The sequence below is a fragment of the Scyliorhinus torazame genome, chromosome 26 (genome assembly GCF_047496885.1).
Source record: "Scyliorhinus torazame isolate Kashiwa2021f chromosome 26, sScyTor2.1, whole genome shotgun sequence".
NCBI lineage: Eukaryota > Metazoa > Chordata > Chondrichthyes > Carcharhiniformes > Scyliorhinidae > Scyliorhinus > Scyliorhinus torazame.
In genome coordinates this window covers 40,682,126-40,699,339 of record NC_092732.1, presented here as the reverse complement: position 1 = coordinate 40,699,339, position 17,214 = coordinate 40,682,126, and the positions used below count along the sequence as shown (strand labels likewise).

The 17,214-nt window shown below is 60.2% G+C and overlaps 1 protein-coding gene across 2 annotated transcripts in view; it reads left to right on the top strand.

The window, feature by feature from the left end:
- Positions 1 to 200: 200 nt before the first annotated feature.
- LOC140402992 (hemagglutinin/amebocyte aggregation factor-like) overlaps positions 201 to 17,214 on the top strand; it is a 211,189-nt gene continuing 194,175 nt past the window's right edge. The window contains exons 1-3 of one of the 2 annotated variants that reach the window (XM_072490649.1): positions 201 to 224; positions 8,705 to 8,783; positions 13,675 to 13,863. In XM_072490649.1, coding sequence (XP_072346750.1) covers positions 8,737 to 8,783; positions 13,675 to 13,863 — 236 coding nt within the window. In that variant the 5' untranslated portion in view covers positions 201 to 224; positions 8,705 to 8,736. Of the gene's footprint in view, positions 225 to 332; positions 515 to 8,704; positions 8,784 to 13,674; positions 13,864 to 17,214 lie in introns of those variants that run through there. The other variant, XM_072490648.1, reaches the window with a different exon arrangement.

The window sequence follows — 17,214 nt, the reverse complement described above, 5'->3', positions numbered from 1 at the left end:
TATTTGTCCCCCCCCCCCCCCCCCCCCCCCCCCACCCCCGCCGGGGGGATCTGGCTGCAGGAAGAATTCAGCGGACAGCGAAATATGGAGACTTGGCAATGGATCGAGATCCGCTTTGTCACGGAGTGACAGACGCCGCTGAACCGTGAACAGCATCCTTGCTTTATGCTGCGACACTACTGCAGTGTCGGGTTTCAGTCTGGCCGCTTTCCCGAGCCTGATGTGTGAGTGGGGGGGAGGGGGCGGGGGGGGGGAGAGGGCAGGAATGTCCACCGTGAGCCAGGTGCGCGCGCACCCCCAACCCGTCACCTCCTCCTCGCACGATCGGCTGTGCGCCACGTACCCAGCGGGGCTGGAGACTGTCCGCAATCTCTCCCTCTCTCTCTCTCTCTCTCACTCCTCATCCCTGCTCCACCGCCCCCCCCCCCACCCACCCCAATGCCAGGCGTGAGGGTGGTTGGCCTCTTCCTCTGTGTCCTCCTGGCTCGGCAAGGGGCTCCCTTCGACGACCCAGGTACGAGACTCACCTCTTATCACCAAAGTGCAGGAAGATGTGGCACTCGTCGCAGCCCCAAATCCCTCTGCAGCCAATAGATGGACAGCTGAGGTCCACCCCCAGCGGTATTGGACGGGACGCCGGAGCCGCTCTCGCAGAGGGAGATCCCAGAGACAGAAATGACCAGATTGCACATGGATTTTATCAGCGGTGTGGACGGGTGGGGGTCTCCGGGCAACACGGAAAACTCCCCACCCTGCACCTCTTGCGACAGACCGGACGGTACACTCCCTCAGTACTGACCCTCTGACAGTGCGGCACTCCCTCAGTACTGACCCTCCGACAGTGCGGCGCTCCCTCAGTACTGACCCTCTGACAGTGCGGCGCTCCCTCAGTACTGACCCTCTGACAGTGCGGCGCTCCCTCAGTACTGACCCTCTGACAGTGCGGCACTCCCTCAGTACTGACCCTCTGACAGTGCGGCGCTCCCTCAGTACTGACCCTCTGACAGTGCGGCGCTCCCTCAGTACTGACTCTCTGACAGTGCGGCACTCCCTCAGTACTGACCCTCTGACAGTGCGGCACTCCCTCAGTACTGACCCTCTGACAGTGCGGCACTCCCTCAGTACTGACCCTCTGACAGTGCGGCACTCCCTCAGTACTGACCCTCTGACAGTGCGGCACTCTCTCAGTACTGACCCTCTGACAGTGCGGCACTCCCTCAGTACTGACCCTCTGACAGTGCGGCGCTCCCTCAGTACTGACCCTCTGACAGTGCGGCGCTCCCTCAGTACTGACCCTCTGACAGTGCGGCGCTCCCTCAGTACTGACCCTCTGACAGTGCAGCGCTCCCTCAGTACTGACCCTCTGACAGTGCAGCGCTCCCTCAGTACTTACCCTCTGACAGTGCAGCGCTCCCTCAGTACTTACCCTCTGACAGTGCAGCGCTCCCTCAGTACTGACCCTCTGACAGTGCGGCACTCCCTCAGTACTGACCCTCTGACAGTGCGGCGCTCCCTCAGTACTGACTCTCTGACAGTGCGGCACTCCCTCAGTACTGACCCTCTGACAGTGCGGCACTCCCTCAGTACTGACCCTCTGACAGTGCGGCGCTCCCTCAGTACTGACTCTCTGACAGTGCGGCACTCCCTCAGTACTGACCCTCTGACAGTGCAGCGCTCCCTCAGTACTGACTCTCTGACAGTGCAGCACTCCCTCAGTACTGACCCTCTGACAGTGCAGCACTCCCTCAGTACTGACCCTCCCACAGTGCGGCGCACCCTCAGTACTGACCCTCCCACAGTGCAGCGCTCCCTCAGTACTGACCCTCTGACAGTGCGGCACTCCCTCAGTACTGACCCTCTGACAGTGCAGCACTCCCTCAGTAGTCACCCTCTGACAGTGCGGCGCTCCCTCAGTACTGACCCTCTGACAGTGCAGCGCTCCCTCAGTACTGACCCTCTGACAGTGCGGCACTCCCTCAGTACTGACCCTCTGACAGTGCGGCGCTCCCTCAGTACTGACCCTCTGACAGTGCGGCGCTCCCTCAGTACTGACCCTCTGACAGTGCAGCGCTCCCTCAGTACTTACCCTCTGACAGTGCAGCGCTCCCTCAGTACTTACCCTCTGACAGTGCAGCGCTCCCTCAGTACTGACCCTCTGACAGTGCGGCACTCCCTCAGTACTGACCCTCTGACAGTGCGGCGCTCCCTCAGTACTGACTCTCTGACAGTGCGGCACTCCCTCAGTACTGACCCTCTGACAGTGCGGCACTCCCTCAGTACTGACCCTCTGACAGTGCGGCACTCCCTCAGTACTGACCCTCTGACAGTGCGGCACTCCCTCAGTACTGACCCTCTGACAGTGCGGCACTCTCTCAGTACTGACCCTCTGACAGTGCGGCACTCCCTCAGTACTGACCCTCTGACAGTGCGGCGCTCCCTCAGTACTGACCCTCTGACAGTGCGGCGCTCCCTCAGTACTGACCCTCTGACAGTGCGGCGCTCCCTCAGCACTGACCCTCTGACAGTGCAGCGCTCCCTCAGTACTGACCCTCTGACAGTGCAGCGCTCCCTCAGTACTTACCCTCTGACAGTGCAGCGCTCCCTCAGTACTTACCCTCTGACAGTGCAGCGCTCCCTCAGTACTGACCCTCTGACAGTGCGGCACTCCCTCAGTACTGACCCTCTGACAGTGCGGCGCTCCCTCAGTACTGACTCTCTGACAGTGCGGCACTCCCTCAGTACTGACCCTCTGACAGTGCGGCACTCCCTCAGTACTGACCCTCTGACAGTGCGGCGCTCCCTCAGTACTGACTCTCTGACAGTGCGGCACTCCCTCAGTACTGACCCTCTGACAGTGCAGCGCTCCCTCAGTACTGACTCTCTGACAGTGCAGCACTCCCTCAGTACTGACCCTCTGACAGTGCAGCACTCCCTCAGTACTGACCCTCCCACAGTGCGGCGCACCCTCAGTACTGACCCTCCCACAGTGCAGCGCTCCCTCAGTACTGACCCTCTGACAGTGCGGCACTCCCTCAGTACTGACCCTCTGACAGTGCAGCGCTCCCTCAGTACTGACCCTCTGACAGTGCGGCACTCCCTCAGTACTGACCCTCTGACAGTGCGGCACTCCCTCAGTACTGACCCTCTGACAGTGCGGCACTCCCTCAGTACTGACCCTCTGACAGTGCGGCACTCCCTCAGTACTGACCCTCTGACAGTGCGGCACTCCCTCAGTACTGACCCTCTGACAGTGTGGCGCTCCCTCAGTACTGACCCTCTGACAGTGCGGCGCTCCCTCAGTACTGACCCTCTGACAGTGCGGCACTCCCTCAGTACTGACCCTCCCACAGTGCGGCGTCCCTCAGTACTGACCCTCTGACAGTGCAGCACTCCCTCAGTACTGACCCTCTGACAGTGCAGCACTCCCTCAGTACTGACCCTCCGACAGTGCAGCACTCCCTCAGGACTGACCCTCTGACAGTGCGGCGCTCCCTCAGTACTGACCCTCTGACAGTGCGGCGTTCCCTCAGTACTGACCCTCTGACAGTGCGGCACTCCCTCAGTACTGACCCTCCCACAGTGCGGCGCTCCCTCAGTACTGACCCTCCCACGATGCGGCGCTCCCTCAGTACTGACCCTCCCACGATGTGGCACTCCCTCAGTACTGACCCTCCCACAGTGCGGCGCTCCCTCAGTACTGACCCTCTGACAGTGCGGCGCTCCCTCAGTACTGACCCTCTGACAGTGCAGCACTCCCTCAGTACTGACTCTCTGACAGTGCAGCACTCCCTCAGTACTGACCCACTGACAGTGCGGCACTCCCTCAGTACTGACTCTCTGACAGTGCAGCACTCCCTCAGTACTGACCCTCTGACAGTGCGGCACTCCCTCAGTACTGACTCTCTGACAGTGCAGCGCTCACTCAGTGCTGACCCTCTGACAGTGTGGCACTCCCTCAGTACTGACCCACTGACAGTGCGGCACTCCCTCAGTACTGACCCTCTGACAGTGCGGCGCTCCCTCAGTACTGACCCTCTGACAGTGCGGCACTCCCTCAGTACTGACCCTCAGACAGTGCGGCGCTCCCTCAGTACTGACCCTCTGACAGTGCGGCGCTCTCTCAGTACTGACCCTCTGACAGTCAGCACTCCCTCAGTACTGACCCTCTGACAGTGCGGCACTCCCTCAGTACTGACCCTCTGACAGTGCGGCACTCCCTCAGTACTGACCATCTGACAGTGCGGCGCTCCCTCAGTACTGACCCTGTGACAGTGCGGAACTCCCTCCGTACTGACCCTCTGACAGTGCGGCACTCCCTCAGTACTGACCCTGTGACAGTGCAGCACTCCCTCAGTACTGACAGTCTGACAGTGCGGCACTCCCTCAGTACTGACCCTCTGACAGTGCGGTGCTCCCTCAGTACTGACCCTCTGACAGTGCGGCACTCCCTCACTACTGACCCTCCCACGGTGCGGCGCTCCCTCAGTACTGACCCTCTGACAGTGCGGTGCTCCCTCAGTACTGACCCTCTGACAGTGCGGCGCTCCCTCAGTACTGACCCTCTGACAGTGCGGCACTCCCTCAGTACTGACCCTCTGACAGTGCAGCACTCCCTCAGTACTGACCCTCTGACAGTGCGGCACTCCCTCAGTACTGACCCTCTGACAGTGCGGCACTCCCTCAGTACTGACCCTCTGACAGTGCGGCACTCCCTCAGTACTGACCCTCTGACAGTGCGGCGCTCCCTCAGTACTGACTCTCTGACAGTGCGGCACTCCCTCAGTACTGACCCTCTGACAGTGCGGCACTCCCTCAGTACTGACCCTCTGACAGTGCGGCACTCCCTCAGTACTGACCCTCTGACAGTGCGGCACTCCCTCAGTACTGACCCTCTGACAGTGCGGCACTCTCTCAGTACTGACCCTCTGACAGTGCGGCACTCCCTCAGTACTGACCCTCTGACAGTGCGGCGCTCCCTCAGTACTGACCCTCTGACAGTGCGGCGCTCCCTCAGTACTGACCCTCTGACAGTGCGGCGCTCCCTCAGTACTGACCCTCTGACAGTGCAGCGCTCCCTCAGTACTGACCCTCTGACAGTGCAGCGCTCCCTCAGTACTTACCCTCTGACAGTGCAGCGCTCCCTCAGTACTTACCCTCTGACAGTGCAGCGCTCCCTCAGTACTGACCCTGTGACAGTGCGGCACTCCCTCAGTACTGACCCTCTGACAGTGCGGCGCTCCCTCAGTACTGACTCTCTGACAGTGCGGCACTCCCTCAGTACTGACCCTCTGACAGTGCGGCACTCCCTCAGTACTGACCCTCTGACAGTGCGGCGCTCCCTCAGTACTGACTCTCTGACAGTGCGGCACTCCCTCAGTACTGACCCTCTGACAGTGCAGCGCTCCCTCAGTACTGACTCTCTGACAGTGCAGCACTCCCTCAGTACTGACCCTCTGACAGTGCAGCACTCCCTCAGTACTGACCCTCCCACAGTGCGGCGCACCCTCAGTACTGACCCTCCCACAGTGCAGCGCTCCCTCAGTACTGACCCTCTGACAGTGCGGCACTCCCTCAGTACTGACCCTCTGACAGTGCAGCACTCCCTCAGTAGTCACCCTCTGACAGTGCGGCGCTCCCTCAGTACTGACCCTCTGACAGTGCAGCGCTCCCTCAGTACTGACCCTCTGACAGTGCGGCACTCCCTCAGTACTGACCCTCTGACAGTGCGGCGCTCCCTCAGTACTGACCCTCTGACAGTGCGGCGCTCCCTCAGTACTGACCCTCTGACAGTGCAGCGCTCCCTCAGTACTTACCCTCTGACAGTGCAGCGCTCCCTCAGTACTTACCCTCTGACAGTGCAGCGCTCCCTCAGTACTGACCCTCTGACAGTGCGGCACTCCCTCAGTACTGACCCTCTGACAGTGCGGCGCTCCCTCAGTACTGACTCTCTGACAGTGCGGCACTCCCTCAGTACTGACCCTCTGACAGTGCGGCACTCCCTCAGTACTGACCCTCTGACAGTGCGGCACTCCCTCAGTACTGACCCTCTGACAGTGCGGCACTCCCTCAGTACTGACCCTCTGACAGTGCGGCACTCTCTCAGTACTGACCCTCTGACAGTGCGGCACTCCCTCAGTACTGACCCTCTGACAGTGCGGCGCTCCCTCAGTACTGACCCTCTGACAGTGCGGCGCTCCCTCAGTACTGACCCTCTGACAGTGCGGCGCTCCCTCAGTACTGACCCTCTGACAGTGCAGCGCTCCCTCAGTACTGACCCTCTGACAGTGCAGCGCTCCCTCAGTACTTACCCTCTGACAGTGCAGCGCTCCCTCAGTACTTACCCTCTGACAGTGCAGCGCTCCCTCAGTACTGACCCTCTGACAGTGCGGCACTCCCTCAGTACTGACCCTCTGACAGTGCGGCGCTCCCTCAGTACTGACTCTCTGACAGTGCGGCACTCCCTCAGTACTGACCCTCTGACAGTGCGGCACTCCCTCAGTACTGACCCTCTGACAGTGCGGCGCTCCCTCAGTACTGACTCTCTGACAGTGCGGCACTCCCTCAGTACTGACCCTCTGACAGTGCAGCGCTCCCTCAGTACTGACTCTCTGACAGTGCAGCACTCCCTCAGTACTGACCCTCTGACAGTGCAGCACTCCCTCAGTACTGACCCTCCCACAGTGCGGCGCACCCTCAGTACTGACCCTCCCACAGTGCAGCGCTCCCTCAGTACTGACCCTCTGACAGTGCGGCACTCCCTCAGTACTGACCCTCTGACAGTGCAGCGCTCCCTCAGTACTGACCCTCTGACAGTGCGGCACTCCCTCAGTACTGACCCTCTGACAGTGCGGCACTCCCTCAGTACTGACCCTCTGACAGTGCGGCACTCCCTCAGTACTGACCCTCTGACAGTGCGGCACTCCCTCAGTACTGACCCTCTGACAGTGCGGCACTCCCTCAGTACTGACCCTCTGACAGTGTGGCGCTCCCTCAGTACTGACCCTCTGACAGTGCGGCGCTCCCTCAGTACTGACCCTCTGACAGTGCGGCACTCCCTCAGTACTGACCCTCCCACAGTGCGGCGTCCCTCAGTACTGACCCTCTGACAGTGCAGCACTCCCTCAGTACTGACCCTCTGACAGTGCAGCACTCCCTCAGTACTGACCCTCCGACAGTGCAGCACTCCCTCAGGACTGACCCTCTGACAGTGCGGCGCTCCCTCAGTACTGACCCTCTGACAGTGCGGCGTTCCCTCAGTACTGACCCTCTGACAGTGCGGCACTCCCTCAGTACTGACCCTCCCACAGTGCGGCGCTCCCTCAGTACTGACCCTCCCACGATGTGGCACTCCCTCAGTACTGACCCTCCCACAGTGCGGCCCTCCCTCAGTACTGACCCACTGACAGTGCGGCACTCCCTCAGTACTGACCCTCCCACAGTGCGGCGCTCCCTCAGTACTGACCCTCTGACAGTGCGGCGCTCCCTCAGTACTGACCCTCTGACAGTGCAGCACTCCCTCAGTACTGACTCTCTGACAGTGCAGCACTCCCTCAGTACTGACCCACTGACAGTGCGGCACTCCCTCAGTACTGACTCTCTGACAGTGCAGCACTCCCTCAGTACTGACCCTCTGACAGTGCGGCACTCCCTCAGTACTGACTCTCTGACAGTGCAGCGCTCACTCAGTGCTGACCCTCTGACAGTGTGGCACTCCCTCAGTACTGACCCACTGACAGTGCGGCACTCCCTCAGTACTGACCCTCTGACAGTGCGGCGCTCCCTCAGTACTGACCCTCTGACAGTGCGGCACTCCCTCAGTACTGACCCTCAGACAGTGCGGCGCTCCCTCAGTACTGACCCTCTGACAGTGCGGCGCTCTCTCAGTACTGACCCTCTGACAGTCAGCACTCCCTCAGTACTGACCCTCTGACAGTGCGGCACTCCCTCAGTACTGACCCTCTGACAGTGCGGCACTCCCTCAGTACTGACCATCTGACAGTGCGGCGCTCCCTCAGTACTGACCCTGTGACAGTGCGGAACTCCCTCCGTACTGACCCTCTGACAGTGCGGCACTCCCTCAGTACTGACCCTGTGACAGTGCAGCACTCCCTCAGTACTGACAGTCTGACAGTGCGGCACTCCCTCAGTACTGACCCTCTGACAGTGCGGTGCTCCCTCAGTACTGACCCTCTGACAGTGCGGCACTCCCTCACTACTGACCCTCCCACGGTGCTGCGCTCCCTCAGTACTGACGCTCCGACAGTGCATCACTCCCTCAGTACTGACCCTGTGACAGTGCGGCACTCCCTCAGTACTGACACTCTGACAGTGCGGCACTCCCTCTGACAGTGCATCACTCCCTCAGTTCTGACCCTCTGACAGTGCGGCACCCCCTCAGTCCTGACCCGCTGACAGTGCTGCACTCACTCAGTACTGACCCTCTGACAGTGCGGCGCTCCCTCAGCACTGACCCACCGACAGTGTGGCACTCCCTCACTACTGACCCTCCCACGGTGCGGCGCTCCCTCAGTACTGACCCTCTGACAGTGCGGCACTCCCTCAGTACTGACCCTCTGACAGTGCGGCCTTGAGGCTGCGAAAGAAAATCTGACTCTCTACCCTGAGATGCGCCATGCTGGGGGTCAGTGCTGCCCCCGGGGTTCTGGGACCCCCTCGCTCACAATGATCATCTTGTTTCCCCTAGAGAAGCGGTGGTTGATTGAGGACTCCATCGGGATGAGCTACGTCTGCCCCCGAGGCGGTTCGATTTCTGTCATCGTCAGGTAATTGTGACCTTGAAACTGCCCCAGGAAAAACGGGGAACGGCGGTGGGGGGAGGGGCAGGGCACGGGCCGAGCGTTTGCCGCCCAATCATAATTGCCCCTTTGAGCTGCGTGCCTCGCTCGGCCGTTTTGGGGGGGGGGAGCGGTTCAGAGTCGACCACGTCGCTGTATGCGGTGCGGAGGGGGGGGGGGGGGTGGCGGTCTGGAGTCACGTGTAGGCCACACCGGGGTAAGGACAGCAGATGTCCCTCTCTGAAGGGGGCGTCAGTGAACAGAAGGAGCCGGAAGGAGGCCACCCTACCCTTCGAACCCACTCCGCCATTCTGTACCGTCAAGGCTGATCTCTCCCCCCCACCCTTCATCGGACACTAAGGGACAATTTAGCACGGCCAGTCTACCTTACCCGCACATCTTTGAACACTAAGGGACAATTTAGCACGGCCAATCCACCTAACCTGTACATCTTTGGACACTAATGGGCAATTTAGCACGGCCAATCCACCTAACCTGCACATCTTTGGACACTAAGGGGCAATTTAGCACGGCCAATCCACCTAACCAGCACATCTTTGGACACTAAGGGACAATTTAGCATGGCCAAACCACCTAACACGCACATCTTTGGACACTAAGGGACAATTTAGCACGGCCAATCCACCTAACCTGTACATCTTTGGACACTAAGGGGCAATTTAGCGCGGCCAATCCACCTAACCTGTACATCTTTGGACACTAAGGGACAATTTAGCACGGCCAATCCACCTACCCTGCACATCTTTGACACTAAGGGACAATTTAGCACGGCCAATCCACCTAACCCGCACATCTTTGGACACTAAGGGGCAATTTAGCACGGCCAATCCACCTAACCTGCACATCTTTGGACACTGAGGGGCAATTTAGCACGGCCAATCCACCTAACCTGTGCATCTTTGGACACTAAGGGGCAATTTAGCACGGCCAATCCACCTAACTTGCACATCTTTGGACACTAAGGGACAATTTAGCACGGCCAATCCACCTAACCTGTACATCTTTGGACACTAAAGGGCAATTTAGCACGGCCAATCCACCTAACCCGCACATCTTTGGACACTAAGGGACAATTTAGCACGGCCAATCCACCTAACCTGCACATCTTTGGACACTAAGGGACAATTTAGCACGGTCAATCCACCTAACCTGCACATCTTTGGACACTAAGGGGCAATTTAGCACGGCCAATCCACCTAACCTGCACATCTTTGGACACTAAAGGGCAATTTAGCATGGCCAGTCCACCTAACACGCACATCTTTGGACACTAAGGGCAATTTAGCACGGCCAATCCACCTAACCTGTACATCTTTGGACACTAAGGGGCAATTTAGCACGGCCAGTCCACCTAACCCGCACATCTTTGGACACTAAGGGCAATTTAGCACGGCCAATCCACCTAACCTGCACATCTTTGGACACTAAGGGACAATTTAGCACGGCCAATCCACCTACCCTGCACATCTTTGACACTAAGGGACAATTTAGCACGGCCAATCCACCTAACCCGCACATCTTTGGACACTAAGGGGCAATTTAGCACGGCCAATGCACCTAACCTGCACATCTTTGGACACTAAGGGACAATTTAGCACGGCCAATCCACCTAACACGCACATCTTTGGACACTAAGGGACAATTTAGCACGGCCAATCCACCTAACCTGTACATCTTTGGACACTAAAGGGCAATTTAGCACGGCCAATCCACCTAACCTGTACATCTTTGGACACTAAGGGCAATTTAGCACGGCCAGTCCACCTAACCCGCACATCTTTGGACACTAAGGGACAATTTAGCACGGCCAATCCACCTACCCTGCACATCTTTGACACTAAGGGACAATTTAGCACGGCCAATGCACCTAACCAGCACATCTTTGGACACTAAGGGACAATTTAGCACGGCCAATCCACCTAACCCGCACATCTTTGGACACTAAGGGGCAATTTAGCACGGCCAATCCACCTAACCTGCACATCTTTGGACACTAAGGGACAATTTAGCACGGCCAATGCACCTAACCTGCACATCTTTGGACACTAAGGGACAATTTAGCACGGCCAATGCACCTAACCTGCACATCTTTGGACACTAAGGGACAATTTAGCACGGCCAATCCACCTAACACGCACATCTTTGGACACTAAGGGACAATTTAGCACGGCCAATCCACCTAACCTGTACATCTTTGGACACTAAAGGGCAATTTAGCACGGCCAATCCACCTAACCTGTACATCTTTGGACACTAAGGGCAATTTAGCACGGCCAATCCACCTAACCTGTACATCTTTGGACACTAAGGGACAATTTAGCACGGCCAATCCACCTAACCTGTACATCTTTGGACACTAAAGGGCAATTTAGCATGGCCAATCCACCTAACCTGTACATCTTTGGACACTAAGGGCAATTTAGCACGGCCAATCCACCTAACCTGCACATCTTTGAACACTAAGGGACAATTCAGCACGGCCAATCCACCTAACCCGCACATCTTTGGACTCTAAGGGGCAATTTAGCACGGCCAATCCACCTAACCTGCACATCTTTGGACACTAAGGGGCAATTTAGCACGGCCAATCCACCTAACCAGCACATCTTTGGACACTAAGGGACAATTTAGCACGGCCAATCCACCTAACCTGCACATCTTTGGACACTAAGGGGCAATTTAGCACGGCCAATCCACCTAACCAGCACATCTTTGGACACTAAGGGACAATTTAGCACGGCCAATCCACCTAACCTGCACATCTTTGGACACTAAGGGCAATTTAGCACGGCCAATCCACCTAACCTGCACATCTTTGGACACTAAGGGCAATTTAGCACGGCCAATCCACCTAACCTGCACATCTTTGGACACTAGGGGGCAATTTATCACGGCCAATCCACCTAACCCGCACATCTTTGGACACTAAGGGCAATTTAGCACGGCCAATCCACCTAACCTGCACATCTTTGGACACTAAGGGACAATTTAGCACGGCCAATCCACCTAACCTGCACATCTTTGGACACTAAGGACAATTTAGCACGGCCAGTCCACCTAACCCGCACATCTTTGGACACTAAGGGGCAATTTAGCACGGCCAATCCACCTAACCTGCACATCTTTGGACACTAAGGGACAATTTAGCACGGCCAATCCACCTAACCCGCACATCTTTGGACACTACGGGACAATTTAGCATGGCCAATCCACCTAACCTGCACATCTTTGGACACTAAGGGACAATTTAGCACGGCCAATCCACCTAACCTGTACATCTTTGGACACTAAGGGGCAATTTAGCACGGCCAATCCACCTAACCTGCACATCTTTGGACACTAAGGGGCAATTTCGCACGGCCAATCCACCTAACCAGCACATCTTTGGACACTAAGGGAAAATTTAGCACGGCCAATCCACCTAACACGCACATCTTTGGACACTAAGGGACAATTTAGCATGACCAATCCACCTACCCTGCACATCTTTGGACACTAAGGGACAATTTAACACGGCCAATCCACCTAACCTGTACATCTTTGGACACTAAGGGGCAATTTAGCACGGCCAATCCACCTAACCTGCACATCTTTGGACACTAAGGGACAATTTAGCACGGCCAATCCACCTAACACGCACATCTTTGGACACTAAGGGACAATTTAGCATGGCCAATCCACCTAACCCGCACATCTTTGGACACTAAGGGACAATTTAGCGCGGCCAATCCACCTAACCTGCACATCTTTGGACACTAAGGGCAATTTATCACGGCCAATCCACCTAACCCGCACACCTTTGGACACTAAGGGACAATTTAGCACGGCCAGTCCACCTAACCCGCACATCTTTGGACACTAAGGGCAATTTAGCATGGCCAATCCACCTAACCTGCACATCTTTGGACACTAAGGGACAATTTATCACGGCCAATCCACCTAACCTGTACATCTTTGGACACTAAGGGACAATTTAGCACGGCCAATCCACCTAACCTGTACATCTTTGGACACTAAGGGACAATTTAGCACGGCCAATCCACCTAACCTGCACATCTTTGGACACTAAGGAGTAATTTAGCACGGCCAATCCACCTAACCCGCACATCTTTGGACACTAAGGGACAATTTAGCACGGCCAATCCACCTAACCTGCACATCTTTGGACACTAAGGGACAATTTAGCACGGCCAATCCACCTAACCTGTACATCTTTGGACACTAAGGGACAATTTAGCACGGCCAATCCACCTAACCCGCTCATCTTTGGACACTAAGGGCAATTTAGCACGGCCAATCCACCTAACCTGCACATCGTTGGACACTAATGGGCAATTTAGCACGGCCAATCCACCTAACCCGCACATCTTTAGACTGTGGGAGGAAACCCACGCAGACACGGGGAGGAGGAGCAAACTCAGCGCACAGACAGCGACCGGAGGCCGGAATGGAACCCGGGTCCCCGGTGACTGGAGGCAGCGGCGCTAACCCACTGTGCTGCCGCTTCGCCCATGCCAGTCTCCTCCACCGACCCTCTTACAGCTTGGCCGGTGAGTCGACCTCACTTTTATCGGGGGGGCCCCCACCAAACCACCCCCCCCCCCTGATGTTTTTGTATTTATTCCGCGTAACCCTCCTTTTGCGAAATCCGCGGCAATGGGCATTGCCCATTGTAACCGGGCGCCAGGTTGTGTTGCGAAGATGTGGTTTAAGATGTGCCCACGCGGAATGGACCCCATATGTTCCCCCCCCACCCCACCCCGCGCGCGAAGGTTGCGAATGACGACCGTCCACGCTGGCGACATCCCAGTGGTAACTGTCTCCGTGTGTTTTCTTCCTCCCCGCCCCCTCCCCCCAGCCAGCTCAGCAACATTACGAGAGACAGAGTCTGGGATTTTGCCTGCAAAGCCAGCTTCAGAGGCATCATCAACTGCAGCTGGAGCGACTACGTCAACAACTACGATGAAGGCGTCCACTTCTCTTGCCCGTCTGAGTCACTGATCAGCGGCGTGCAAAACATGCGCTCGCTCACGCACAAGCAGCGGAAGTAATCCTCCTCCCCCCCTCCTCTCTCCCCTCCTCCCCCTCTCCCCCCTCGCCCCACCTCCCCCTCCCTCCCTCCCCTCCCCGCCCCTCCTCCCCCACCTCCCCTCCCCTCCCTCCCCCCCCTCCTCACCCTCCCCCTCCCCCCTCCTCCCCCTCCCCCTCTTCACCACCCCCCCTTCCCGTTCCCCTCCACCCCTCCCCTTCCCGTCCCCGTCACCCTCCTCCTCCCCCTCCTCCCTCCCCCTCCTCCACCCACCTCCCCCTCCCCCCCTCCCCCTCCTCCACCTACCCCTCCCCTCCTCCTCCCCCCTCGCCCCCCTCCTCCTCTCCCCCCCCCCTCGCCCCCCCTCCCCCACCTCCCCCTCCCCACTCCCTCCCCCCCCTCCCCCCCTCCTCCCCCTTCACCACCCCCCCTTCCCGTCCCCTCCCCCCCTTCCCATCCCCCACCCCCTCCCGTCCCCCTCCCCTCCTCCACCCACCTCCCCCCTCCCCCCCTCCCCCCTCCTCCACCTACCCCTCCCCTCCTCCTCCCCCCCTCGCCCCCCTCCTCCTCTCCCCCCCCCCCTCGCCCCCCTCCCCACCTCCCCCTCCCCACTCCCTCCCCCCCTCCCCCTTCCTCCCCCTTCACCACCCCCCCTTCCCGTCCCCTCCCCCCCCTTCCCATCCCCCTCCCCCTCCCGTCCCCCTCCCCGTTCCCCTCCCACCTCCCCCTTCCCCTCTCCCCTCCCCCTCCCACCTCCCCCCCTCCTCCCCCCTCCTCCTACACCTCCACCTCCTCCTCCCACCTCCCCCCCCTCCCCTCTCCCCCCTCCCCCCCCCTCCTCTCTCCCCACCTCCCCCTCTCCCCTCCACTCCCCTCCCTCACCCTCCCCCTCCCCACCCCTCCTCCCCACCCCTCCTCCTCCCCCTTCTCCCCCCTCCCCCTCCTCTCCACCCCCTCCTCCCCCCTCCCCTCCACCCCTCCTCCCCACCCCTCCTCTCCCCCTCCCCTCCCCTCCATCCCACCCCCACTCCTCCCCACCCCTCCTCGCCCCCCTCCTCCCCCCTCCACCCCTCCCCCACTCCTCCCCACCCCTCCTCTCCCCCTCCTCCCCTCCTCCTCCCCCTCTCCTCCCCTCCTCCTCCCCCTCCCCTCTCCCCCCTCCCCTCCCCTCCCCCCCTCCCCTCCCCCCTCCCTCCCCCCCTCCTCCCTCCCCTCCCCCCTCCCCTCCCCCTCCTCCCTCCCCTCCCCTCCTCCTCTCCCCTCCCCCTCCTCCCTCCCCTCCCCTCCTCCTCTCCCCCCTCCCCCTCCTCTCCCCCCTCCTCTCCCCCCTCCCCCCTCCTCTCCCCCCTCCCCCCCTCCTCTCCCCCCTCCCCCCTCCTCTCCCCCCCTCCCCCTCCTCTCCCCCCCTCCCCCTCCTCTCCCCCCTCCCCCCCTCCTCTCCCCCCTCCCCCCCTCCTCTCCCCCCCTCCTCTCCCCCTCCCCCCTCCTCTCCCCCCTCCCCCCTCCTCTCCCCCCTCCCCCCCTCCTCTCCCCCCTCCCCCCTCCTCTCCCCCCTCCCCCCTCCTCTCCCCCTCCCCCCTCCTCTCCCCCCTCCTCCCAGGAGCCCCCCCCCCCCATGTTTGCAGCAAACCCGCCTGCTCTCCCCGCATTCCCCAGGGTCCTGGGGCGGCCCGTTCTGTGCCCTCGGGGGGGCCTTGGTGTCACAGAGCTGGGCAGCCTGTCAGGAGCAGTCACAAAGGTCCACAAGGCCCCTGGGAGTGGGGGATCTTTGTACCTGTCCCAACAGCAAGGCTGCCCTGCTGTGCAGAGAACAGACTCCTCTCTATCTACCTCTCTCCCTCCGTCTCTCTCTCCCTCCCCTCCCTTTCTCTCTCCCTCCCTCTCTCTCCCTCCCCCCTCTCCCTCCCTCTCTCTCTCCCTCCCCTCCCTTTCTCTCTCCCTCTCTCTCCCTCCCCCCTCTCCCTCTCTCTCCCTTTCCCTCTATCTCTCCCTCTCCCTCCCCCTCCCTCTCTCTCTCTCCCTCTCCCCCTCTCTCCCTCCCCTTTCTCTCCCTCGCCCTCCCCCTCTCTCCCTCCCCTCTCTCTCCCTCCCTCCCTCTCCCTCCCCCCCTCTCCCTCTCTCTCCCTTTCCCTCTATCTCTCCCTCTCCCTCCCCCTCCCTCCCCCCTCTCTCCCTCCTCCCTCTCCCTCCCCTCTCCCTCTCCCTCCCCTCTCTCTCCCTCCCCTCTCTCTCCCTCCCTCCCTCTCCCTCTCTCCCTCTCCCTCCCTCTCTCTCCCTCTCCCTCCCCTCTCTCTCCATCCCCCTCTCTCCTCCCCCTCTCTCCCTCCCCTCTCTCTCCCTCCATCTCCCTCTCTCCCTCTCTCTCCCTCCCCCTCTCTCTCCCTCCCCCCTCTCTCCCTCCCCCCTCTCTCCCTCCCCTCTCTCTCCCTCCCCCCTCTCTCCCTCCCCCTCTCTCCCTCCCCTCTCTCTCCCTCCCTCCTCTCTCCCTCTCTCTCCCTCCCCCCTCTCTCCCTCCCCTCTCTCTCCCTCCCTCTCTCTCCCTCCCTCTCTCTCCCTCTCCTCCCCTCTCTCTCCCTCCCTCTCCCTCCCTCTCTCTCCCTCCCTCCCCCTCCCCCTCCCTCCACCCCCCTCTCTCCCTCCCCCTCTCTCTCCCTCCCCTCTCTCTCCCTCCCCCCTCTCTCCCTCTCCCTCCCCCTCCCTCTCTCCCTCTCCCCCTCTCTCCCTCCCCTCTCTCTCCCTCCCCCCTCTCTCCCTCCCCTCTCTCTCCCTCCCCTCTCTCTCCCTCCCCCTCTCTCCCTCCCCTCTCTCTCCCTCCCTCCCTCTCCCTCTCTCCCTCTCTCTCCCTCCCCCTCTCTCCCTCCCCTCTCTCTCCCTCCCTCCCACTCCCTCTCTCCCTCTCCTCCCTCCCCTCTCTCTCCCTCCCTCTCCCTCTCCCTCTCTCCCTCTCTCTCCCTCCCCTCTCTCCCTCCTCTCTCTCCCTCCCCCTCCCTCTCCCTCCCCTCTCTCTCCCTCTCCCTCCCCTCTCTCTCCCTCCCCTCTCTCTCCCTCCCTCCCTCTCCCTCTCCCTCCCTCTCTCTCCCTCTCCCTTCCCTCTCTCTCCCTCCCCCCTCTCTCCCTCCCCCTCTCCCTCCCCTCTCTCTCCCTCCCTCCCTCTCTCCTCTCTCTCCCTCCCCCTCTCTCTCCCTCCCCCCTCTCTCCTCCCTCTCTCCCTCCCCTCTCTCTCCCTCCCCTCTCTCTCCCTCCCCCCTCTCTCCCTCTCCCCCTCTCTCCTCCCCTCTCTCTCCCTCCTCCCTCTCCCTCTCTCCTCTCTCTCCCTCCCTCCTCTCTCCTCCCCTCTCTCTCCCTCCCCCCCTCTCCCTCTCTCCCTCC